Here is a 25,953-nt window from a genome sequence, read left to right as displayed (position 1 = left end):
AACAGTATTTAATTAATTTCACCTTTCAAACCTCACTCACTGGCTGGAGCTTTCTTTTGTTAGCACATGACATTTCTGATTAAATCTTGTTTGATAATAAGGAAACATGAGAAGTTTCAACATGAAAAGTTCACACCGCACATGATGCTGCAAAATACGTTGGTGTTACAGGACTGGGTATTTTTCTGAATTAAAAATGTATTAAAAAAAACATTTTAAAAAGCTCTCACTCTTTAATCCGAGTTATGAATCATCTTCTACATAACATTTCTTGGAACTTTTATGAAATTGCATTAACTGGTTTTCTCAACATTTTAACACACCCTTAATGCCTCTCTGTACTTTTTGAGATTTTATTCAATTTCAGTATGTTTCTGAGAGGACTGCATTTTCATTCGTCAGCTCAACAACCTCAGTTAATAAAAAAACGATTATCCAAAATGTAAGATGTCCCAATAAATATAGTTGGATTATCTTACGTCTAACTATGTGGTTAAATCATTTAAAAAAAACTTTAATCAGTCATAAAAACCGTACAACTGAACTGCAAATGTAAAGCCGTGGGTACACTATGCATGAAAAGCATGTGCCTGAGATGACGAAGAGAGTTTTCGCTGTCTAAAGCATAATAATGAATAATAGCCTTATCAACAAAGCACAACACATCCCACCACGGTGAGATCTTATCGCTGCTCATTTCCTCAGCTCATGTATTTCCTGTATCTCCGGTGTAAAATGTGTTGTGTGGTTCCCTGCACTCTCTCTGACAACCTAGTCATGTCAAAAGACTCCGATTTTATAGTAACGGTCCTTTCACAAGACAAGAAAGAAGGAAATAAAGTGGCAGGTGTGAGCAGATGCATCAGCAGTATTTGCAAAAAGTCACCAGATTCCCACAAGGGACATGCTTGTCATTAAAACAAACAAGAAAAGAACTGATGAGTGCATTAATCAGAGCGCGGCCAAGCATTGGTGGTGAGCTAAAGTCCCTGGCGTTCCTCCCCAGGAGCGGCTGCACCTGAGGGAGGGGGGATTAACGCAGCTCCACATGGGAGCTTCTGTATCTGAAATCTGCCTGAGCTCATCGTTTCTGCTGCTCGCTAAGAGGCTGTGGCTGGATATCAGGCTTAGGCAATCTATTCCCCTGCAGAGCGCCGGCTGACCGACATCAATGCCGTGCATTGTCGAATTATTAATTAAATGCATGCAAGCGTAATCAGATGCAGACATGGTCAGACCTTTGGGACGGCGAACATAGAATTGAAGCGGAATCTAAATTGCAGATTTCTTATTTTTCAATGCCAGCTAGCTTTGCAGTTTTAAAAATTTAGCATCACTTTGCACTTGTTTAACTTTGTTGTGATGCAAATCATGCTCGACCATGACTTTCCTTTACAGTCCAGACAATATCAATATCAATATCAATATATATATATATATATATATATATATATATATATATATATATATATATATATATATATATATATATATATATATATATATATATATATGTCTACAAAGAGGGCTTAAAAAAGCCTATGTCTGCTTTTACAGTTAAACGTAATGTAGTCTCATGCAACATAAGTATGTTTTAATGGATACATAAGAGATGTGGGTATTGTTTTTATTCCCGCTCCACAGATGTGCAAAATGTAAATGCCGCAGCTTTCAAACGTAAAGCAAAGTCCAGGTTTTGCCTCTATATCTTTCATTAACTTTTGTTAATGTAGTTGCTATGGCTCCAGGGTATTTGCTCAATGCTCAATGTACTTTTGCTGAAATAAGATCCATCAGTCAGCACGAAGCAAAAACAGCCTAATTTGCAGAATAAAGGTCATTGGAGCCGTTACTTTTGAGGTGCTTTGACAGAGAGCAGTGTTCGAAACAACAAACTCTGGAGAAACACTGCCTTAAAATATTACTGTATACTGAGGCGTTCACTTATAGTTCTCAAAATCAGTATCAAGTTTATAATGCTGAGCTGACTTGTATGATTTGCCCTTGTGAACTGGACCTAACCCACTCATTCTCCTATGGCACACCAAATATACTGCACATCTCACTACGCTGCTGGAGAACATTACTGCCAACATCATATCTAGCCAGCGGAGAAAACTATTTATCAGCATATGTGCTGATGAGTGTTTCCAAATCTTTTAATTTGAATGTGATTAAATGATTATCGAGCTTGCATGGGTCCAAACCAGCATCCGATCAAGTGTTAATTGCATTCATTGAATATTTAAAGAATTAATTAGTGTGTCCTCCAAATCCAACAAACACGTAAATTGTACTTACACACTGTTCTCAGATAGTCTTTCAATAGGTATAATATATATTGCGAATGGCTTTAACTTTGTAAAATAACATTCCTTCCCTGTTTGCCGATAGAACGTGTCCTTGTGAAGCGAGTCTGCCTTCCACAGCCACACGCCTTTATTAATCAGCACTAATTAAACATATTGATTGAGCCAAACATCAGGATTTCCAATTGAAAAGGTTTACTAGACTGTAAAAGTGTAAACAAAAGAAAATACTGAACGCACGAGTCCCTCATGTGCCCTTGAAGGCTCCGTCGCCTTGGAGGAGCTCAGAAAATGAGACAAAGATGCGTCCGCTCACTTCTCATTAAGTAACGTCAGAATGTGGTCTCGGAGGCAAATGTCGTCCTTGGTTCTACCAAGAGCTGCAGCCACTGAGGCTGAACTTAGTAGCAATTTGTTTTCTAGCAGCATGACCTCTCATCCCAGGGAAAAGTTATATGAAATGAAATCACAGCTTGAACCAACCCGGGAGGACCAGATGGTACAACAACAACCTACAGATCACACGTTTTGATGAATAGACACATTATTAGAGGCAGAGACAGCTTTAAAGCTCACTGAACATGTTACTGCACTTCAGCGAGCGCTTGTCATCCAGACAGACTGAAGCTACAGTGGGTCTGATAAAAAATAACATATTTAAAAGTCTTTTGGACCACTTAAATGTTCTGCACTTACAAATAAATACAAACAATACATTAATTTATTATTAAAATAGAGTAAATATAATACATAATAAGGGGGTGAAATTACTTCCTAAAATCACTAACCTCCAAAGAAAATCATCCGTCTAAATTTGGTGATTTTGAATTTATTAAATAAACTGATGGATTGAGAAAATTACAGCATTTCTTAAGATAAATAACTAATTAGCTTAGCTGACAACTGCATTGTCACAAAGCAGACAACCAGGTGGTTATTTATGTTCAGGGAAAGTAGGACAGCGACGAAATAAAAAAAAGGATTGTGTCAACTTGTTTGACAGCCTGAATTACACCTGGCATGGAAGTCGTAAATGAAAGAAAATGAACGTGATGATGATGTTAATTCACATTGCAAACTATGTTGAAGGGCCATGGTCATCCAAAATCTGGCTTTGTTTGTTACTTCAGTGGATTTTTTACTCCTTAATATGAAAGGCAAACAGTGATATTAAGTTAAACATGAGTGTGTGTGCATGTGAATTATTTATTTGTGTGTGAGATTTGTGTAGTTATAAAAAGGATGAAAAAAATAAGAATGCTACAATTGGGAAGCGATAAAAGACCCAATTAGCGATTATACACCCAAAAAAGTAGAATGTTTTTTTAAAACATGTCTTATGTGTATATATTGTATTCACAACAGTATCAGCCTCAGGGTCAAAACAAAACCTGCAGTGCCACAGTACATTTATGAGAAAATACAAATTGCTGTAATGTGAGGAACCCATGCAGAGCGAGGGGCTTTAGTGTATGCAGCTCCAACAGGGCCAAACAACAGGATAGGTCTTCAGTTGCTCCCAGACAGGGTGAGTGCGTGTGTGTGCATCTGCGTGTGTGTACCAAATGTAACTCCCAGTGAAAAATAATCCTACAAATACCAAGTTGGTCTGTTTATTTTTTTTCCACAAAGGGGAATCAACAGCAGTAATGATTTAATTATTAAACCATGGTGCAGATCTGCTCATTGACTAATAGACTAATGCAAGTTTGATCAACTGCTTTAGCTTGCACACTGTTGTCATCTAGTGGCTAAAACATGACATAACATACTGCACGTCGGCTTCATTCTTAACTGACTCAAAACGCTCATCACAGGGGCTGGATTCACCTCTCATCCACCACATTGAAGGACACAACATTATGTGAAATGCTGAATGAGAACTGCATCTTAGATGAAGACATCGTGACTTTGGCGGTACACAGACGTCACTTAAATCCATCCAAATGTCAAATGTAATAATTTAATGTGAACCAATAAATGCAATATTGTGATCGGCGACAGTCAACAACTTATCAGAAACAGTAAACCCATCAGCATAGATAATCACAACTATGAATGAAGCGGTTCAAACTGATTGCGTGTGCGTGCTGTAACTGTAACACACCAACCCATCATTAGCATGCACTGCATCACAACAATGGGCTTTTAAATCTCTGTTTCTTCAAACTAATAGTTTTCCTGGCAGAACATGCAGCCTCTAAGGCGTGCAGAGGAAGAGAAACAACAAAACAATACATGTCTGCAGAATTATAAAACTCTCCGGGATGATACAGCCCTTTTCTTTGGCACAGCACGCACATTTCCACGGGATAGACTCGCCAATAGCCTAATTAAATAGAAAGCACAATTTGTCACATCAACCAGCCAACAGCAGTGCTTTGCAAATGCCAAAGGACTGCGCCTCAAGTTACTTCTGTTCATAACACACACAAACACAACAAAAGCCATATCTCTTTTAACACACATCTGCAAAGCTGTTTATCACCACGGAAGGGGTCGGCGCCGGTGACATACCTGCTGCCGCATCATTAGCCCCTTCACAGATGAAATCAAAGCCCGTTTTGTTCAGTTTTCGGGGTAATGCGTTTGAACTCACCTTCGGGGGACTTGAGCTTTTAAGTTATCGCCCTGGAGGAAACCGGGTTCCGCGGGTTCACGGTGCAACACGGCCTCCCATGCGTAATTAGTCGAAAGTGGAAATGCAGGTAGGTAAAAGCAGATAGTTTGCGGAGTTCAACCCGGCGTGGTTCAGTCCTCGGCGCCGAGCGAAAGTCATGTGTTGTGAGGGGAGCCGTCGGTGCTCCCTCCCACTTCACCGGGTGAAGCGCGGCCCACTTTAAACTCTAGTGACGTCATGGACGCCGATGCTGATGATGCACCCTCCACGCCCCCCCCCCCCCCCCTCGTCAACCCGGACTCCCCACCCACAAACACACCGCTATCCTCCGATATATTACCAATAATATTCCCAGAAAAGCGTGTGAAATATTACTCAACTTGGAAAATGCATCTTTAACAGTAAGTAACCTGTAGGACAGACATATGTCATGAAAGAGTATCTGTCAGTGTTTTCCACATGGCTGCAACATTTAAAATGATATGAGGTAAAAGTGGGTAAATTGCTCGGAAAAACATAATCATTATCATTACATCCTATATTTTACTGCAAGAGTGAACACGCCAGTTCTCCTCTGAAGCAGAAAAAAAAGATCAAGTCAGATCAGGTAGATTGAGGGTTTCCTTCAGTATTCAGATGATTGTTCAAACCCACCTGACATCTGCCTGTGACAGATTTAAACTCCAGTTTAGAGATGAAGTTGACTGATGATTCGCAGAAAGTCTTTGCAAGGTTAACCTCACACCGCGCAATCCTGCTGTTTCCCACAACTGACACGATCCCCCTTTTACATTTTCCACATGGAAGATTTGGACATCTCGCACTGAATCGAGTTTCTCCCTGTGACATTTAATGGAGGTATAGGTTTCTTAGTGGGAGGTCAGAGGCTGGTGTGTGTAGTAAAGGTAAATGTTCCTTTTTGTGTTTCCTGAAAAACATAAATTAACAGGATATTCTATATCTTATAGTATATCTCCTATTACCAAAAAACCCACATGAACTGATCATAACAAGTCCTCTTTGCAGAGAGCAAAACATATTAAAACCAACTCAACGAACCACACCGTAGCACACTGTGACACTGCTCTTCATTATACTGATCATGAGCACTTTAGTTTGTTTTGAGTAAATCCCAAATACACAGTCCTGCCGCTGTGCAGATCACCATTCTGCAGCTGAAAATAGCACCCAACACACACACCTTTTACTCTTGTTGAGTGGCGGAAAACTAACATATCCACCTGTTATTGCAAACTACTACAGCTTTTTATGGAAAATTAAACTAAGTGAACCTTTTTAAAGATATACATCTTCAGTAGGAAAGACAAAGGTCAGATGTGCCACACATACAGTATTAAGTCAAAAGGAACTAAGCGATGGACTGGGATGTTTTGTTTTTTGGACTGGATTTATTGATAACTGGAAACATATATTAAAACACAGGTTATAAGGAAATTGTCCAGCGCTTCTGCTGTGTTTGAAAAACTCTTGCCCAAAGCCTCTCTAGATTCCCTTTGAATTGCGTGCATGCCTTTCAATGTATTGACTGTTCTTGGATACTGTCTTTTATTGATTGAGTTGAATTTAGTGAGTTTAATTGCATGCTTTCTTGGTTTGTTGTTTTGTTTATTTGTTCAGTGGTGTACACCATGTGTTATGGGTAAAGCAGAACATTGTATGATGTTATTGTCCACAGCTTGAATCAAGAGCTAAGAAAAGCACATATATCTCAACACTTATCAGATCTGAAGTCTTCTGTACCATCAATTAACACATCTGCAGCACAACTCTGCTGAGCCAAAAATCTGTATCAAAATGTAATTTAAAAAGTGTTTCTCAACCTATTATGCCCCAAGATGTAATGATTACCTTATTGGTTGTAATTGTGATTATTTGCTATATATGTCAGAAAATGGTAAGAAATACCACCAAACCAAATCAATTTACTGTGATTAATGACCAGCAGCAAATCCTCACTGTAACGTCTGTTGATTCACTCATGAGATAATCCAGAAATTGTTCAGCTCTAACATTGAATATTGTTTAAACTCTAACAATACATCATAATCACATAAGCTCTCTGTGTGTTTTGTATGTCAAATCCTTTTAAAGAAGCCAAACCACCATTCTTGCAAAAATCACACTGAAATGAACTATGAAGAGGCATGAAATGGATGTACTCGAGCAAAGTGCAGCTCAAATATGTACTTAAGTAGGGTAGTTGTGTACTTAACAACTTTACACCACTGCATTTGATTAGCTCTCAGGCGGCTGCTGTCTGTTTGCTTTGTGTAAGTTCAACATATTCCATCCTGCTAAACCAAACCTGCACTATTCCCAACGGTGTGCACCACTTGTGTGTTTGTGCTCAAGTCTCAATCATTTTCAAGTACTTGTTTTGTCTCCGAACAGCTGAACGTTGGACTTTTGTTTTTTGTATTTTATCAGAAATGTGTTTGCAGCCACATTCGGCAGTCCTCTGTGTACCGTCTTTGGCACGACTCCAGATGAACTACATATGCCCAAAAGTAAAAGAAGACACAGTTGCCTTTGCTTCTGTATTAGCTCGCTGAGTTATCTTACCCAAACAGAAGGGCACAGCTCCACCTTCCCATTGCCACTGGCGAAGGGACATTATGCTCTGAATGAATAAAACATGAAAATCCATTACACCACCCAAGAATCTGCAAACAAATTCTTATTCTTTTTTTGTTTTTTAGGTAAAACCGTTTTTCTGAAGTTATTTGTATTGTCTCTTCTTGGTTTCTCCTTTGTTCTCTTTTGATAATTTTCAGGAATGTTTTTTCTGACAGCTGTCTTCAAGAAGTCTGCTTCAGTCTGCACCTGAGTAGACTCAGTGATGGGAATTGTAAAAAAAAAAGAAAAAAAAAAAAGATTAAATTAACCAACACTTGGAGAGGAAGCCCATGTGTTGCATACGATTACTTTGAGATCAAGAAGGGGGTTTCAAACAAATTAGATACAACCACTGAATACAAAGGAAATAGTGTGCTTATTATTGCAAAACAGTTACTCCAAGTACTGAAATGCACAGTAGCCACTTGTCTCCAATCGTTCCCCCATCCTGTGGCTAAATGTGTGTCTTGCACAGATTTGCATGTTTGAGACCCCAACTGTTGGCCCCTCGCTTTCGCCGGCGCAACTGGCTGCTGTTATCGTCGGCTTCAGAAGCTGCCTTCGTGGCCTGCTGTAATCCCCAACCACAAATCCCTGACTCCCCAAACAAAGTGGTGGTGGATGAGGCAACAAATCCGCAGCATCAAACAAGACATGGCGTATTCTGTTTTTCTTGCTCTGCCGCTTGTCCTCGATCGGTGCATCTGAGTTTGTTCCTTTCATGTCTCATCTGCTGTCTCCTCATGATGCAGCAACGACTGGTGAGTAATACGTGTTGGACTGAAACTCTGAAACTGATGTCTGTCGGAATTATCATTTACCATCGTCAATGTGTTTGCTCTGCAGTCATTTTTGACCATTTTTCCTTTCCTCTTCTGACAGCTAAAGGATCAGACCATCCAAATCACAAGACACTAATTGAAAGAATTGCTTTAAAATAAATTAATACATTTGATATTATTCGCACAATAGAAAATATTGCAGGCATAGCATTCACACACATTCAAGTAACAGCTAAACCTGATCAGCTAAATAATCATTTGGTTTTTAACCAGGAATTTAGATAAGGATACTGCACTGGCTACACACACACACACACACACACACACACACACACACACACACACACACACACACACACACACGCAGGTAAGCACAGATTGCTGAAACAATTGTTTGATAGTTACATAAATGTGGAGCATACGCATCGCAATATTGCAATACTGCATCCAGATGTTACAATGGTGTCATTTAAAAAGAATTATGGGAAACCAAAATACAAGAAGGCTTTGTGGTGTTTGTTCATTTGAAGTTTGACAGCAAAGACGAATGGTTCACAGAGTTCAAGGCCCAATTTGATTGGTAGATGTAGGAAGTGTGATTGCTCATCAATTAAATTGGAAGTAGAGAGAAAATACTATCTGGTTTCTGCTGCCTCTATACATTAAAATGGAGATGACTGCATTTTTTTTGTGGTGTTTACAGCTTTGAAAACTGACATTTTCATGCTCCATCTCTGGATAATCCACAGACCTCACATTCAACAGTTTTCTAAAAAATATGTTGACAGCAAGTTGGATCATCCACAGATATACTGACTCTGAAAAGAAGTGTCACTACGAAATATTTTAAACATCTTCTCCAGTTATGTAGAATATAAAGAATAAATAAAAGCAAAATACCCTGCTTGAATCATAATTTGAGTCTAATAGGGTTTTCCACATAAAAGATTCAATCACTTTTTTAAAAAAATAATTAAGATGTCATCTGCTTCACAATCCTCTTTGAATAACTCTTCCAGTGTGACTACTGGACACAAGATGTTAGCATGTCTTATCCATCACACTCGTGAAAGCTGCAGACTGCAAGACTCACTTCCAAACGATGACGTCACAAAGTCACGCTCGTACGCAGGCGTCAGATTTAAGGTGAGCACAGAGAAAACTTTCCCAATTCAAGGTATGGATGTGTTTTGGGATGGAGGTAAAATCTCAGTGACAGATTTATCTCCAAACCTCATTGGCGTCATATTGTGTATGTAAAGATGAATGAAAGCTGATTCTGTTTTACATTTACCCAACTTGGGTTGGTTGGAGTTAAATTAACTGTAATGCGTATTCACTCTATGGTACTTATATATAAATGTAATGTAAATATAAATATATATATTTGTATATATAGAGATCTATATATATACAAATATACGTTATATATAGATCTATATATATATATATATATATATATATATATATATATATATATATATATATATATATATATATATATATATATATAACGTTGATGATCTTATTATTTTGTTGTTTTTGAAAACCCCCAATATGATGTAGCGAGCTTTTAAAAATGTGTACTAAAGGAATGGCCAATCAGATGAATAACTGCTGCAACACCTCCCACTGAGCATGGAAGACCCCTTGCTTACAGATCAAATGTAGTGGAAACAACACTCTTTTTAAGAGTATAGATCAGTAGTTCTCAACCATGTCAGCTTCTGAACCCTTAATACAAAGCAATATCTACAGCTCTTGAAACTCCTCGACACCCAGAAAAGAAAACCACTGGTGTAGATGTTTTATGGTCCATTGAAGGGATTGTAGTCAGGTCTGATATGCTTGAGTGCCCACAACCCAATTTGTCAAAAGCAACTTAGAATTCACACGGTTCCTGTTCATGGGCTCGAGACAGGACACGACCAATCTTTCCTCTCTGTCAGTCTTGGTTTATGGAGAAAAAGATGATTTTGGCAGTAAGATGCTTTTGGTAAACCAGGCACGGCTCAGTGGCCTTGTGTCTGTCAGGACAATGTGTAGAGACTTTAGAGCAGATTGTAGAAATGGCAGCCAGTTTCGAGTTGTGCTTGATGACTAATCTGCAGGGTACGGTTGGGCTGACAGCTGAGACATCGTTCACTATAAAGGACGGTGATGGGCTCCTGTCCAACAGGTGAAACCATTCATAGGTGGTTCTGATTCATCTTTTACACAGAGGTCAAACAGTCTGACTGATACAATATGTGTCCTACATTAAAGGGAGACTAGATTAGAGAGTCTAACAAATTACAACGTCCTCTTCAAATCGTTTTAATGTTCAGAGATTCATCCGGATAGAATGGCGTTTTTATATGCAAAAGCCACTGAGGGACTGGTATATTTGTAACTGTATAAATGGTAAGCAGGGCATAGATGGATAAATGTAAGGAAGCTTAGACTGCATAAGTCTGAGTTCCTGTAAAAGTCAACCCACATGTACAATATAAAAATAGAATCATCAACCGTTTCTTTTAATCCTCTCAGTAGCCACAGAGAGTGTCAACAATAATAAAAGATACCAAATGTGTAAAGGCAAGTATTAAAGAAGGGAGGGTATTGCTGCGGGTGAAATCAGACACTGGATCCTCAGTGATTTGGGACTGAAATACAGAACCTGCACACAAAATGTCACAGGATTTATTATTTCATTTGAAATCGTTTCACTCAAAATGGTGGTTTAAATGGTGTTTATTGTCCACTGATTATAAATGCATTCCATCCGAGTATATAAATTACATTAAATCACATGAAGTAGCCTTCAGATGTATTCAAAGGAGTTTCCTTTATTATAAGCATTTACACTAATTGATACTAATTACACACAACAAAACAAGATTTGATGCCATTTCATTTTACTAGGACAATATTTTTGGCATTTGATGCTATTCTGGATTTTGGATAATTAAACATTTAAGGCAATATAATGGTGGGATGAGATATCCTGAATAAAATTGTTATTTCTTTTTTTTTTTTTGATTTGATGAGAAATATACAGTTTTCAGCTTTATTCATATTGCTTTGATTTTCATCAGTTATTCAGTGTTAAAACATCCAAATGGGAATCTCATTTATTTTTAACTACATGAAAGCATACAGTTTTCAACTCACACTATTGACTCTGTCAAGACAATCTTGCAGCTTGAACATACTCCAATACAATGCAATATTGTATTCTTGAATTCATTACATTTGTCATGTTTAGTTACTAGTTACTTTGCAGATTCAGATTCAACTTTATTGTTATTGCATATAGTACAAGTACTGTGACGACAAAATGTAGTTTGCATCTGTAAAGAGTGCAAAAGAAGGTGCAGTGCCGTGTGTTGGAAAATAGGAAATAGACAGCACAAACAGTATGGACAGTATACATTATATGTATGTATGTATGTATGTATGTATGTATGTATGTATGTATGTATGTATGTATATATATATATATATGTATATATATATATATATATATATATGTATATATATATATATATATATATATATATATATATATATATGTATATGTATATATATATATATATATATATATATATATATATATATATATATATATATATATATATATATATATATATACACACACACATATATATACATATATATAATGGTTCCAATTATTAATACAAAATATTATTAACTAATAAATCATGATGTTGGCTAATTGCAATCAAATGTGCAAGCTCCTCAGCAGCATATATAGTAAAAACAAAGAGCCATAAAAACATTACAGTTATTTTTATGTCAATGAAATAACAATTATAATTAAATATTATGAATTGCAATATTCTGTAATAGCCCGTTTTTTAAGTAATTTTTATTTTCCTACTTCAGTACTATATTGTGATGCTAATACATTTGTAATTGTACTTGTAACAGTATTTCTACTTTCATCTCCACCGCTGGTGGTAATACCATCCATCACCAGCAGAGGGGGCGCTGGCCCAAGCACAGCCATGCTGTCCGGAAGACGAATGTAAATATTTTTGTGACGTTGCATCTCCCGGATCCTTCACGTCCACCCATTAACAAGAACATCAGCCCCTCCAGCTCATGGCTGCACAGCTGTGTGTCATATTCTGTTCATCTCTGTCGAGTAACCCGACTGCGTCCTGTTGATACCAGAGCTCTTTTTCTCCGGGGTTTCCATTCAACCTGGTGCAGCTCGTGTCTCTACCTGCTTGCTTCTTGTTGTCTCTAACATGCAGAAGAGAAGGAAGCCGGAGCCGATCCAACTCAACCCGATCCCCGATGGAAACACTATCAACGGCACCGGAGCCACAGAGTGAGTGTCGATATTCATCTACCTCTGATGTTGGGGACACGGATAAGAGCTTTCTGGTCGATCGTTTATGTCACATTCAATAAATATGCTATTAAGGCTCGTGACAACTGTAACATCTTCGTCTTCTGTCTAATATGAGACACAGGTGTGTGCGTGTGTCCACGCGTGCCCACGCACTGAGGTTTACACTTGCATTGGTATTGATCTAGCTATATATTGAGATAATTGATTTGAAGTTCCCAAATAGTGAAATGTTCAAATATTTAATATGTCTGACTAGCAGTGGAGATGAAACTGATCATCATTTATCAATAAATCATTTCCATTGTAATGAAATAATAGTAATACAAAAACTTCTTGCAACAGCATTCTTTATCAGACTAATTGTCCAAAACACAAAGCATTTTTGCTTGACAAACATTTCTAATGAACACTTTTATTTTTATTTTTTACATGCTTTTATGAATAAATCACAATACAGTGCTTCTCAGCAGTGAAAATCCAGACAATCCAGACCTGTCGGCATGTTATAGCAGGAGAAGCACAGCTTATTAACTTTATGACTGCATTCCATCGAGGTGAGCTCGATCCTGCGCTGCTGGCATGACACCTGATGGAACTGAGCCGTCGTTAGTGAAATGAATATCACCTGCTGTGAAAAGAGGTTGATGGTGTGCAGCTCTCAGGTCATCTTCTCATGAGGTCAGAGATGGGCAGGCCATTAGTCAGAGAGTGACCTTCGCAGGCAGGCATCGTGTAGAAGAGTATTTCTGTGTGCTGAGGAAGTTTTGCGTAGGCTTGTTCCCACCACCGTGAGACATAAACACAGTAATGGAGAATATAAACTGTTGTGACTCTTTGCTCTGGTTCTCAGTTCACAGAGAAAAGCAGTCCAGCAACAAGCTGCGTAACGTGTCATCCCTCGTGATGGCTGGTTTTCTGACGTCGAGGTGGAATGTTTTTGTTTTTTTCATCATTATATCTAAAGTCCAGTTGTGTCTAATGCAATGAATGACTTAAAAAGGTAATATTATTCTGTTTTCAACAGTTGCTTTTGTAAGCTTAGCATTTTAGTTCAAATTCATTGAGCTGCAGAATTATTTCAATAAATCTGCCAAGTATTTTCTAGATTCATTGATTATTCGTTTGGCCTAATAAGTAATGTTAGGAAATGAGACATTTGTAAAGCTTGGTAACATCTTTAAATTGCTTTCATTTTGACTGACTGACCAAAATACAAAGATATGCAGGCTATTATTGCTAGTGACAAATTATCAGATTAAGGAAGCGAGACCAATCACAGGAGGAGTTGTGCCGTGTCTTTGTTTTTGCATGACATGATGTTTGGTTGGAGCAGAGCAACGGGTGAGGAGCAGTACGTCGTGATGAAGCAACATATTTGGAAGTTTCTGCTGTTGAGGGAACTCACAAGCTTACTGCATTTTGCACTGCGAGTGTCAGACTGACACACTGCTGAGAGAAAACCATGCTGCACCACTTCTCCATGGAAAGACAGTTTTATCTGCGTCCACACGCTCAGCTGTCTGAGGCTCTGAGGGAAAACAAATCTCTTTCCAGGCCAGTGAGGGTAGATGACGGAGGCACACAGTTGTCCCTCACAATCTGGACACATTTTGTGACATAACACTGAATAAAATTCCTCTACACCCACATGAAAAAGGAATGAGGGTTTGTTTTTCATTTTATGGTTATTCAAGTTACATTTGATTTAAATAATGATGAAACTGTATGTTGTATGACAGATGCAACAGAAACTAAATGTAGTGTACAACCAATGGTCATCTGACCTCACTGTATGATAGAGAAGTTGTACGCATAGTCAATAACAAAAGTATAAATGTCAAACAAGACACATATATTTTAAGTGTATTATTTTCCAATTTTCCAATTATTGCCTTTTATGGGCTTGAATGAACCAAAAGATTCAAGGGTTATGTATTTGTTAAGAGTTCAGCATTGTCAAACATTTGCAAACCATTGAAGGGGAGGACTGAATTTAAAGAGCCAGACTTCTCCACTCCACATGTGGTATAATAGGATGGGTGTGTATATTTTTTGACTTGAAGATTGGAGGAAGAGGTCTTTGTGGTTTCTTACAATGTCAAACCAGAGGGTATCCTTGAGTTAAACTTTTAATGGCTACACAATCAACAAAATATAGACGTCAGCTGTTCAATGGTCTGCAGCTTGTCAGGACTTAGTCTGTTATTCTTTATTCGCTGCAAATCCCCAGAAATTGCATTAAAACAATGTCGCTGAATTATTACGAGGTAACCGTGTAGCAAATGACTACACAGCCATGGTTAAGTTCTACAGGTGCTTTATATTTCAGCTGATTGTGTCTCTTCTCAGCTTACAAGCTTTGTCCTTCTTTTTGGTACCATGAGTTTAATGACCTCAATTCATTCTCAGCGTAGCTCCACCCTAAAAGGCCTTTTTCACAGCAGACATTTTGATTTGTCATAAGCAAAGGTGTTACTTTCATTATCACAGATGCCCTGTTCTGTTCTGTAATTGTCCCAGTAAGCTGTGACAATGATTCAGGCTGCATGCACAATACCAGTGAAACAGCTAAATGGAAATCAAGCAACATTAATGTAAACATTCGCACTTGTGATTTTTCTACCGATACATGTGTTAGATGTTCGATTGCATATGCCATCCAGTCTCATGATACAATAGCATTCCGGTTGCTTAAACTAAAGAAAACCCAACTGTTGTTTTGACTAGATTGAGGGGACAAAATAATCAGAACGGACAAATATTTTTGGGATTTTGGACCAGGACGCGGGAGGATCTGCTGCTCATATAGCAGCACAGGTGTTGCATGTTGGGTGCAGAAGAGCCTAATGCAATGGATGAGCCTCTTATTGAAACCAGACCATTCCACTCGGGTGAAAAGGAATTGCCATTACAGCTTGTAAAATGCTCTCTCAGCGTGAAATGGCTGGCAGCTACGGGAGTAGTGTACTGAGTGGCCCACATAATGCCAGCCAAGCATGTAATATTATCAGATGAGATCTGAGAACAAATAAAATACAACCTGTTGTGGATAGACCTCTTCAGGCAATTTGCCATTTGCTGAAATCCTGGATACGTTCCTACTATCACCGAACTTACAGAATATGCCTGTATCTTTTATAGCTTTATTTTTCAGAAAGGTGTCGCGGTTCATTCTCTTGTATCAGCTTGTTGTGTTTAGAGAATTGAATGTGCAAAAATAAAATTAATGATTAACCCATACCACATAGCCGACCGTAGTTTGAGATGCTGATCCTTGATTGGTTGGACACCACTTACTATGTCCTGTTTTACCACAAAGGAATTGCTTTTGTAAAAGTAAACATTTCAAATTCGTCCTAGTTTATTTCCTGTTGCAGTGATATTATATGAATGACATAATCTGTCAGGAAGTAAAAATGGACCCAAGCTGTTTCCTATAATCCTGGAGAAATGCACGCTTGGTTGCGAAAGCATTAATTTCCCTTCACTTTAAACATTATTAATTTTCTGGCAGAATTAAATCTTTTGGAAATGCAATCATGCCTTCCTTGTGATACATCAAAAAATGTTTTTATGTGCATTTTCCATGAGTTTAACTAATGAAAGGCCTTAGTATTAAAAAAGCAAGGATGTTATGATGACCTATTTCCCTTGAACCCCTTTCAGTCCACTGTGAACCATGTTATATGTTTGGTGGGAAAGCAGCAGATTCACAGCCATCTCAAAGGGAGGCCTCACAGCTGCAGTCTCTTAAATGGATCTGGTTTGATTTATTTCAGTTGAATAATAATGTCATCAAAGCCACACTGCAAAACCAAAAATGCCATCTTCTTTCCAGCGCTTTGTAGCAAGCTGTAGAAAAATTGTCTTCTGCGTTTAAGTTCCACTAGGTGTCCTTGCACATTGTGTGGATGGAGCACAAAGGGCCAGCATCGTGCTCACTTCATCCAGGGAGTGAGGGGGCAGAGTAGAGCTGTTGTATGTGTGTGTAGTCGTTCACACATACTATTGTGGCAGGCTGCTCCTCTTCTCAGTATCTCTAGCATCCTCCACCTTCAGCTTTTGTCGACAAAGCGCCCACACTACCCACAAGCAACTCAACCTCAGCACTTGGTCTCCATGGATATGCAGGCCTACTGTCAAAAATAAAACCACTTAAACCCTCTCTTTGCTGTGTAGTGGAGCAGCAGAGAGAAGGGCGTACTTCCCTGCTATAACTGCTCTCCCCGAGTCGTGATTACGCTTGTAGATATTTTTTAAAAAAAGCATAATTACCACAGAGCATGAAGAAAAACATCTTATTATCGTCAGATAAGCACGCAAACAGGAAAGACTCGCACTTCAACTAAAGATTCAGCTTTTGTTAAAAGCTGAAGATGGGACACTTTGCAGTATCTTGTACACTTACAGGCATGTGAAGTTGTAATGGTAAAGTACTGCACGTTATAATTGTTGCAGGTTTCCTCGCGGAGTTACGCGGCACACAAGCGATTAAGCAAGGTTCCTGCAGAGACGTGCTAAGCAAGTTCAGAGGAGTACATAGCGCTCCACAGATGTGTCGTCATAAAACAAGGAATTCAACTTTATAACCTCTGGTGTACCTTTCCCCTCCCTTACTTCTGGGCATGCTGGGGTGCTACCCGGCCCCGACGGAAGGAAGGGTGTAGAACTGACCCCCAAACCAATGTGGATTTGTACTCCTCTGCTGAATATTTGTCGTTCTGCAGACTTGTTCTTTCTTGCGCAGGAATAAATGCTCAGAAGCTTAAAGGTTGTTTGTTACATCTCTTTATTTCAAACATCTAATCCAAAGGAGTTCAATTCCACCACAAACTGTCCTTGCATGCTTTTGTTTTATTCTTTAGCCTTGCATGAAGAAACATTTACCCAAAAATAATAATACATTTTTTTTGTATCGCGCTTTACATGGTAAAAGAAAACATACAAATGTGTGCCTTGTTTCCAATAGTCTATGACAGACATCACACTGGTCTTCACATCTCCTTCCATTAAAGGTAATAAAGAAGGCTTTGGCTGGCTTTGCATTGTAGTACTGCAGTGTTTTCAGACTGTGGCGTGGGAGGGAAGAAGAGGTCAAAGAGAAGCATCTCAGAAGAGTTTGCTCCACAATTGATTTCTCAAGGAAATGCATTGCCATGACAACAGCGCCAGGAGAGAGCCGCCATTCAGCGCTCGGAGGATCTCTGAGCTTCATCTAGGAAGAAACGCTGAAACACACCCTGTGACCCTTTGTGTCTTTCTGCTCGTTAATTGTAATTGTTCCCCGAGTAACGTGCGCAAGTTTTCACACAAAGCTCTATCTTTTCTCCAAGGTTTCAATCATATGAGAGACACAGTAGATGATACTTCTGGGGAAGAACGTCTGCAAAAGTTCTGTTTGAATGTGCTCAAGGCGGAGTATTTTAATAATCTATGAATTACTCATCTTTCTCTCCATCTTCTTTCTAAGAACAAATTTGGAGGCACTGCAGAAGAAACTAGAAGAGCTTGAGTTGGATGAGCAGCAGAGGAAACGCCTGGAGGCCTTTCTGACACAGAAGCAGAAGGTGGGAGAGCTGAAGGACGACGACTTTGAGAAGATCTGTGAGCTGGGTGCCGGCAATGGAGGAGTTGTCTTCAAGGTCTCCCACCGTCCCTCTGGTCTGATCATGGCGAGGAAGGTGAGCTGTGGCCCTGAAGGCTTGGCGTAGGTCGGCCTTACAAGCTTACAGAAAACCATTGGAATTACATAGATGATATAAGATAAACACAGTTCCAATTTGTCTCTCATTTTTCAATATTTTGTGAACATGAAATGTAGATTAATGGGACAAGTATGTCACAGCATCCACTCTATAATATCACACAAGATTAATGCGGCCATAATAAAAAAAAAAAAGATAATTTTTGGATCATGACATATGTAGGATATGATGTTCTGTAAAGATCTCCTGTTATTTATGTTCCATGTGTTCTGAGAACATGAATACAACCTGATGCTGTCTGCTGTGTTCCAGCTGATCCACCTGGAGATCAAACCTGCCATTAGGAACCAGATCATTAGGGAGCTGCAGGTGCTGCACGAGTGCAACTCCCCCTACATCGTGGGCTTCTACGGAGCTTTCTACAGCGACGGAGAAATCAGCATCTGCATGGAGCATATGGTGCTCATCTTTAATAAGTTCTGTCTCCCACTGTGTTTATACAGCATTCACTTTGAGTGCATGCTTTGCAGACAGCGCTATTTTCCCTTCCATGTACAATCTCATTAGTATTGAAATTCATTTTTGTTTAAATGTTTTTGAATTTCAAAGAGTCCTTTCAGTAGAGGCTCATCATATTTGCCTTCCCTGCCGGCTGTAGGACGGAGGCTCCCTGGACCAGTCCCTAAAGAAGGCCGGCAAGATCCCAGAGCAGATCCTTGGCAAAGTCAGCATCGCTGTGGGTAGCTCCAACACCTCGACTGCCAGTTTCGTGCTCTGTTCCATCACAGGAACTAATACATTGTGTCCTTTATACAATCAGAAATTATACTTCACTGATAAGCAATATTTGTCATTCCAGGTGATTAAAGGGCTCGCCTACCTGAGGGAGAAACACAAGATCATGCACAGAGGTCATTATTTAATTTACTAAAAGATGTTATAAGAGTTTTCCCTTTATGTTTATTAATGAAGGTGAGCTTCAGAGTATTGAAGTCCATATTCGAGATGCATAGACTAGATCTTTGTTAGACATGTGAATGATGCAATTCAATGTTTTTAAAGATGAGACACAAGCACAACATGCACTCGGCCTTTGCAGTAGTCTCTTTTGTGTTGACTGTTCAGTGTTGAATATTTGCCCACCATGTCCTCACAAATATACTGCATGTCCCTCTGTCAGATGTCAAGCCTTCTAACATCCTTGTGAACTCCCGCGGGGAAATCAAGCTGTGCGACTTTGGAGTGAGTGGACAGCTCATAGACTCCATGGCCAACTCCTTCGTGGGCACCCGCTCCTACATGTCGGTGAGTTAATTGGACGCACTTTTCTTCTGCATCATGTACACATTAGCATTTATATAGTCATTTTATGTGGTTGGCAACTATAGTCCCCAAGTACCAAACTTTATTCCTAATTTTGATGCCAACTAGCTGGTGAAGTGGGTTAAATATCTTATCAGCATGGACTGTTTATATTTGGGCCTATACACTGCACTGAAACATACAACAATAATGAATATCAAAACCACTTGCTGTATGCAAGGATTGTTTGTTCTGCGATGCTTTCTAATGATACAATCCCCACATGGTGGAGTTGTGATATAATTACATGTGTGTTGTGCAGCCAGAGCGTTTACAGGGAACCCATTACTCCGTTCAGTCGGACGTCTGGAGTATGGGTCTGTCCCTGGTTGAAATGGCAATTGGGCGCTTCCCCATCCCACCGCCTGATGCCAAGGAACTGGAACAGATTTTTGGCTTCCCAGTAGAAGGGGAGGCTGCTTGCAGCGAGTCCTCCCCGAAGCCGCAGCCCCCCGGGCGACCAGGCAGCTGTAAGTCTGACATGACACTGGTTTGTCCTGTGATTCAGCAGAATGGCCTTTTCAAAAGATTTCAAAGAGTCTGTTGAAATAATTCATGAATATAACAAGGACAGCATGAAGTGACATCCAGTGGTGCCCTTGAGTGATGAGGACACGGTGAATTATTAAAGCTGAAATTAGTTTTTATTCCCCCCAGCATACGGACCTGACAGACCACCGATGGCTATATTTGAGCTGCTTGACTACATAGTGAATGAGGTGAGCGTGCCTCTTATATGACCACATCCTGACATGAACATATCCCTTTAATGTGTACATTGTGATACCGTTCCATTCTGTGCCGACAGCCTCCACCAAAGCTGCCGGGAATATTCGGCTCTGAATTTCAAGACTTTGTGAACAAATGGTACGTAGCAGAAACGCATTCGAACACCATTGTAATATCCACGTCTGCCTGCCAGACTTTCTGCCTCCTCCTGGTTTTAAAATACATTACACCATCTCCTTTGCAGTTTGATAAAGAATCCTGCAGAGAGAGCAGACCTGAAACAGTTGATGGTGAGTGCTCATTGCCTACTTTTTTTTTTTTGAACCTTTGTCGCCATCGTAACACCTTTTTTCCCCCTTTCAGGTGCATTCTTTCATCAAACTGTCTGAAGCAGAGCAGGTGGACTTTGCAGGCTGGTTGTGCAGTACCATTGGACTCAATCAGCCAGTGACACCCACCCACAGTACAGCAATGTGAGGCCCCTTGTTTACAACAAAGCCCACAACACAAGATCCTGATGAATGGGTTATGGGTCAAATATATCCGTTTATAAAGATCACTAAATTAGTTTAAAGTTGTGCAATCAATAGTTGTATCTTCAGTGTACAAACCTACATGCCAAGTGAAATTATGTATTGAACAAGTCTTTGGCCTACACTGCAGGCCTGCCTAAAAAGCCATCTTTTTCTAATGCTCAATACTTTTATCATGACAAATGCTGCTCAACCTGTGTGCTTGATATTCCTCTTTGCCTTGTGTCCTTTAGCGCCAACAAATTTAAGGCTTTGTTAGCTTATGTGAAATAAATTGTCTTGTGAATCATACATTTGAAAATAATTATTTATTAAATCACTGAACTCTTGTCAACAAGTATAGAGATTTCTGCCTTGTGTTTGGCAGGTGCTCCCTGCTCCGGGTTTGCTTTCAGCTTGAATTTTGCATGATGTTTTGCAGTCTTGGCGTAAGAGTTCAGTTTGAGCATCATCGTCAAGTTCTTCAAAGGATTCGTCTCTAATACTCTGCGGATGATCTTCTTGCTGTAATGATAAAATAACCCAGTCTTAAAATTATGAATTTCAGCATAGTTACAAATTCATCATACACTTAATGGTAGTAGCAGCAGCTCAGGACTTCCATGCAATCAGGATTCAGAAACACGGACCAGAAGTTGGAACCTCATCATAGCAAAACAATGTTTAACAAGTTATAAGACAGCAGCACTTACGTTAGTGCACGAAGAGCCTTCTGGACCTCTTCACTCTTTAGGATCCTGCTCAGGTCTATATTGGTCATCTTGTACATAGGTGGGCTGAAAAAAGACGGCATTACAAATTTAATTCATGTTGACAATGACGGACAGTCAACTGACAAGTCTCTTGATGCTCAAACTCAGAACTTCTTTAAATATCACAGTATCAAAAACGCGGACCTTGAAGTGAAAGCTCATCACTGATGTGATCGACATGTTTTACTTGTGTAACAGTGAAAGTTTCTTAAACACTTACCTGTAACCAGACGCATCTCAAGTTCTTTTAAGGATTCTTCTTCAATATTCTGCGGATTATCTTCTTGCTGTAATGATAAAATAACCCAGTTTTAAAATTATGAATTTGGGCTTAGCTCATCATACACTTAATGGTAGCAGCAGCAGCTCAGGACTTCCATCCAATCAGGATTCAGAAACACGGACCAGAAGTTGGAACCTCATCACACCAATATGCACCTATGAATATTTTCTTTTAGAAAGATGTATAGTTTAAAAACGGCTATTTCCAATTTTTACAAATGCTTACCTTTGGACATCACAAGTGCCATAATTACAGAGGCAGCCGCGACAGAGATGGCATAACGCTTCTGGGTGGAATTGATTTTGCGGCTCTCCCTTCTTGGGTTTCAGCATCCAAGTTTTGCTTCCAGCTTGAATATTTTACCGCAGGGTCACGCTTGAGGATGATGTCACAATGTTTTTTCAGTCTTGGCATAAAGGTTTCAGTTTGAGCACTATCCTCAAGTTCATCAGAAGATTGTGCTTCAGTTCTCTGCGGTTGATCTTCTTGCTGTGATGATAAAATAACCCAGTCTTAAAATTATGAACTTCTGCTTAACTACAAATTTGTCATACACTTCATGGGTTGCTCAGGACTTCAATATCATCAGGATTCAGGAACACAGACCAAGTGGAACATCATCATAGCAAAAATAAATGTTTAATTTTTAAAAGAAAGCGCTTACGTTGGTGTACTGAGAGCCTTCTGGATCTCCACATTCAGGATCCTGCTCAGGTCTGTGTTGGTCATCTTGTACATAGGCAGGCTGAAATAAACACGGCATTACAAATTTAACTCATGTTGACAATGACGGACAGTCAATTAACAAGTCTTTTAATGCTCAAACTCAGAACTTCTTTAAATATCACAGTATCAAAAACACGGACCTTAAAGTCATGTCGACCACTGATGTGGTCGACATGTTTTACTTGTGTAACAGTGAGAGTTTCTTAAACACTTACCTGTAACCAGACGCATCTCAAGTTCTTCTAAGGATTCTTCTTCAATACTCTGCGGATGATTTTCTTGCTGTAATGATAAAATAATCCAGCCTTAAAATCATGAATTTGGGCTTAGCTCCAAATTCATAATGCACTTAATGGTAGTAGCAGCAGCTCAGGACTTCCATACAATCAGGATTCAGAAACACGGACCGGAAGTTGGAACCTCATCATAGCAAAACTTCAATGTTCAACAAGGTTTAAGACAGCAGCACTTACGTTGGTGCACGAAGAGCCTTCTGGACCTCTTCACTCTTTAGGATCCTGCTCAGGTCTGTGTTGGTCATCTTCTGCATGGGCAGGCTGAAAAAAGACGGCATTACAAATTTAATTCATGTCGAGAATGACAGACAGTCAACTGGTTACCAGAGCTTGCTCAGAACTCAAGACACATCAATACCTTGTGACAGCTTAAAGACGGCAGGCTACCGTCACTGTTCACAGGCTCAGACGCAAATTACACCATCATGGCAAGACAAATATTAAACTATACTATAAAATAGTGATCACGCCAATATGTACCTATGCATATTTTCTTTCAGAAAGATGTACAGTTAAAAAAAATGTCTACTTCTGATTCTCGGCAAAAGCTTACCTTTGAACATCACAAGTCCCGTAATTGTAGAGGCAGCTGCGACAGAGATGGCATAACGCTTCTGGGTGGTATTGATCAAGTTTTGCTTCCAGCTTGAATATTTTACCGCAGGGTCACGCTTGAGGATGATGTCACAATGTTTTTCAGTCTTGGCATAAGGGTTCAGTTTGAGCACTGTCCTCAAGTTCATCAGAAGATTGTGCTTCAGTTCCCTGCGGTTGATCTTCTTGCTGTGACGATTAAATAACCCAGTCTTAAAATTATGAACGTCTGCTTAACTACAAATTTGTCATACACTTCATGGGTTGCTCAGGACTTCAATATCATCAGGATTCAGGAACACAGACCAAGTGGAACATCATCATAGCAAAAATAAGTGTTTCTGTTTTAAAAGAAAGCAGCGCTTACGTTGGTGTACTGAGAGCCTGCTGGATCTCCACATTCAGAATCCTGCTCAGGTCTGTGTTGGTCATCTTCTGCATGGGCAGGCTGAAAAAAGACGGCATTACAAATTTAATTCATGTCAAGAATGACAGACAGTCAACTGGTTACCAGAGCTTGCTCAGAACTCAAGACACATCAATACCTTGTGACAGCTTAAAGACGGCAGGCTACCGTCACTGTTCACAGGCTCAGACGCAAATTACACCATCATGGCAAGACAAATATTAAACTATACTATAAAATAGTGATCACGCCAATATGTACACATGAATATTTTCATTTAGAAAGATGTACAGTTAAAAAACAGCTACTTCTAATTCTCGGCAAAAGCTTACCTTTGAACATCACAAGTCCCGTAATTGTAGAGGCAGCTGCGGCAGAGATGGCATAACGCTTCTGGGTGGTATTGATCCAAGTTTTGCTTCCAGCTTGCATATTTTACCGCAGGGTCACGCTTGAGGATGATGTCACAATGTTTTTCCAGTCTTGGCATAAGGTTTCAGTTTGAGCACTATCCTCAAGTTAGTCAGAAGATTGTGCTTCAGTTCTCTGCAGCTGATCTTCTTTCTGTGATGATAAAATAACCCAGTCTTAAAATTATGAACTTCTGCTTAACTACAAATTTGTCATACACTTCATGGGTTGCTCAGGACTTCAATATCATCAGGATTCAGGAACACAGACCAAGTGGAACATCATCATAGCAAAAATAAATGTTTAAGTTTTAAAAGAAAGCAGCGCTTACGTTGGTGTACTGAGAGCCTTCTGGATCTCCACATTCAGGATCCTGCTCAGGTCTGTGTTGGTCATCTTCTGCATGGGCAGGCTGAAATAAGCATGGCGTTACCAATTTAATTCATGTTGACAATGACTGACAGTCAACCCTGTCTTTTAATGCTCAAACTCAGAACTTCTTTAAATATCACAGTATCAAAAACACGGACCTTGAAGTAAAAGCTCATCACTGATGTGATCGACATGTTATACTTGTGTAACAGTGAGAGTTTTTTAAACACTTACTTGTAACGAGACTTGAGGGGAGGTTTAGGCTAGGTGCTGTACAGCTCATCCAGCGGAAAGCACTCTCGGTCCAGATACAGCCCCCGATGTGACCACCGGGGGCAAGTCTCAGGAGGTTCAGTTTGTTCTGCAGTCCGGATTTCATGACAGAACAGTGAATACACTTGCAGGTTAAATCAAGTTACTTTTCTAAAGTTAGAATAGAACTGATGCCACTGATCCACTGATGTTAGAAGATAAAAGGTTAAAGGATAGTTTACTGCTCATCAATGTCATTTAAGTTTGTCATACTTAGTGCCTATAAAAACAATGTGTATTACTTTTACATTTGAAGAAATAAATTACCTGTGAAATTGCAAAAGACTTTGGAGACTGGCGTCTTTGTTGTAGTTGGTCCTTTGCCGGAGACTCCCCATCTTACCTTTACCAGCACTAAAGGCTTCTTCCACCATGCACTTTTCTTGTTAAGGTTCACGCATTTATCAAAATTAGAGCAGGTCGACGTTTCACTACCATTGGAATCGGTCACACTTTACAGCTATGCAAGACCCATTGTTTATACAACAAATCCCACATCCATATGTCCTGATGAATGGGTTGTTATTGGTAAAATATATCTAAATAATGATCACTAAATCAGTTTAAAAGTTATGCAATTTAAAAGTTCTATTTTCAGTGTACAAATCTACATACCAAGTAAAATGTTTTATGTATGGATCAAGTGTTTACATTGCAGGCTTGCCAACAAAGCCCTGTTTTTCTAACGATAAATAATTGAATCAAAATGCTGTTCAACCTGTGTGCTTGACATTCTTCTTTACGTCGTGTCCTTTACCGCC

The 25,953-nt window shown here is 39.4% G+C and overlaps 3 protein-coding genes, 1 long non-coding RNA gene and 10 other non-coding genes across 14 annotated transcripts in view; 1 reads left to right on the top strand and 13 right to left on the bottom strand.

Annotated features, from left to right (window-relative positions):
- megf11 (multiple EGF-like-domains 11) overlaps positions 1-5,094 on the bottom strand; it is a 71,850-nt gene extending 66,756 nt beyond the window's left edge. The window contains exon 1 of the mRNA XM_068603421.1: positions 4,909-5,094. The gene's annotated coding sequence lies outside the window, so the exon portion shown is untranslated. The remainder of the gene's footprint in view (positions 1-4,908) is intronic.
- Positions 5,095-12,427: 7,333 nt separating this feature from the next.
- Positions 12,428-21,329, top strand: map2k1 (mitogen-activated protein kinase kinase 1). The gene is made up of 11 exons (XM_068602385.1): positions 12,428-12,687; positions 18,182-18,392; positions 18,729-18,875; positions 19,075-19,152; positions 19,276-19,327; positions 19,597-19,721; positions 20,041-20,248; positions 20,436-20,497; positions 20,587-20,645; positions 20,752-20,797; positions 20,871-21,329. The coding sequence occupies exons 1-11, from the start codon at positions 12,605-12,607 to the stop codon at positions 20,982-20,984; spliced, it is 1,185 nt and encodes a 394-aa protein (XP_068458486.1). The 5' UTR covers positions 12,428-12,604; the 3' UTR covers positions 20,985-21,329.
- A 239-nt stretch (positions 21,330-21,568) lies between these two features.
- On the bottom strand, positions 21,569-23,097 carry LOC137803680 (uncharacterized). The gene is made up of 5 exons (XR_011080090.1): positions 23,017-23,097; positions 22,740-22,820; positions 22,301-22,564; positions 22,013-22,079; positions 21,569-21,816 (listed from the first exon to the last, which is right to left on the bottom strand). It is a non-coding gene; the product is annotated as an uncharacterized lncRNA (long non-coding RNA).
- Positions 21,628-21,695, bottom strand: LOC137804681 (small nucleolar RNA SNORD18). The gene has a single exon (XR_011080152.1). It is a non-coding gene; the product is annotated as a small nucleolar RNA SNORD18 (small nucleolar RNA).
- On the bottom strand, positions 21,893-21,962 carry LOC137804684 (small nucleolar RNA SNORD18). The gene has a single exon (XR_011080155.1). It is a non-coding gene; the product is annotated as a small nucleolar RNA SNORD18 (small nucleolar RNA).
- LOC137804685 (small nucleolar RNA SNORD18) lies at positions 22,156-22,223 on the bottom strand. The gene has a single exon (XR_011080156.1). It is a non-coding gene; the product is annotated as a small nucleolar RNA SNORD18 (small nucleolar RNA).
- Positions 22,640-22,704, bottom strand: LOC137804688 (small nucleolar RNA SNORD18). Its single transcript, XR_011080159.1, has one exon. It is a non-coding gene; the product is annotated as a small nucleolar RNA SNORD18 (small nucleolar RNA).
- Positions 23,098-23,166: 69 nt separating the features above from the next.
- On the bottom strand, positions 23,167-23,234 carry LOC137804682 (small nucleolar RNA SNORD18). Its single transcript, XR_011080153.1, has one exon. It is a non-coding gene; the product is annotated as a small nucleolar RNA SNORD18 (small nucleolar RNA).
- Positions 23,235-23,275: 41 nt separating this feature from the next.
- Positions 23,276-25,932, bottom strand: LOC137803679 (uncharacterized). The gene is made up of 6 exons (XM_068602387.1): positions 25,115-25,932; positions 24,840-24,920; positions 24,430-24,661; positions 24,059-24,139; positions 23,651-23,880; positions 23,276-23,358 (listed from the first exon to the last, which is right to left on the bottom strand). The coding sequence occupies exons 3-6, from the start codon at positions 24,585-24,587 to the stop codon at positions 23,339-23,341; spliced, it is 489 nt and encodes a 162-aa protein (XP_068458488.1). The 5' UTR covers positions 24,588-24,661; positions 24,840-24,920; positions 25,115-25,932; the 3' UTR covers positions 23,276-23,338.
- LOC137804692 (small nucleolar RNA SNORD16) lies at positions 23,429-23,528 on the bottom strand. Its single transcript, XR_011080163.1, has one exon. It is a non-coding gene; the product is annotated as a small nucleolar RNA SNORD16 (small nucleolar RNA).
- On the bottom strand, positions 23,956-24,020 carry LOC137804687 (small nucleolar RNA SNORD18). The gene has a single exon (XR_011080158.1). It is a non-coding gene; the product is annotated as a small nucleolar RNA SNORD18 (small nucleolar RNA).
- On the bottom strand, positions 24,210-24,309 carry LOC137804691 (small nucleolar RNA SNORD16). The gene has a single exon (XR_011080162.1). It is a non-coding gene; the product is annotated as a small nucleolar RNA SNORD16 (small nucleolar RNA).
- Positions 24,737-24,801, bottom strand: LOC137804686 (small nucleolar RNA SNORD18). Its single transcript, XR_011080157.1, has one exon. It is a non-coding gene; the product is annotated as a small nucleolar RNA SNORD18 (small nucleolar RNA).
- Positions 24,995-25,064, bottom strand: LOC137804680 (small nucleolar RNA SNORD18). Its single transcript, XR_011080151.1, has one exon. It is a non-coding gene; the product is annotated as a small nucleolar RNA SNORD18 (small nucleolar RNA).
- Positions 25,933-25,953: the final 21 nt, after the last annotated feature.

This window comes from Clinocottus analis, unplaced genomic scaffold, assembly GCF_023055335.1.
Source record: "Clinocottus analis isolate CAN_PGR_092001 unplaced genomic scaffold, fCliAna1.0.p SCAF_6, whole genome shotgun sequence".
Taxonomy (NCBI): domain Eukaryota; kingdom Metazoa; phylum Chordata; class Actinopteri; order Perciformes; family Cottidae; genus Clinocottus; species Clinocottus analis.
Note: the sequence above shows the minus strand (reverse complement) of the source record. Positions and strands in the feature narration are given on the sequence as shown.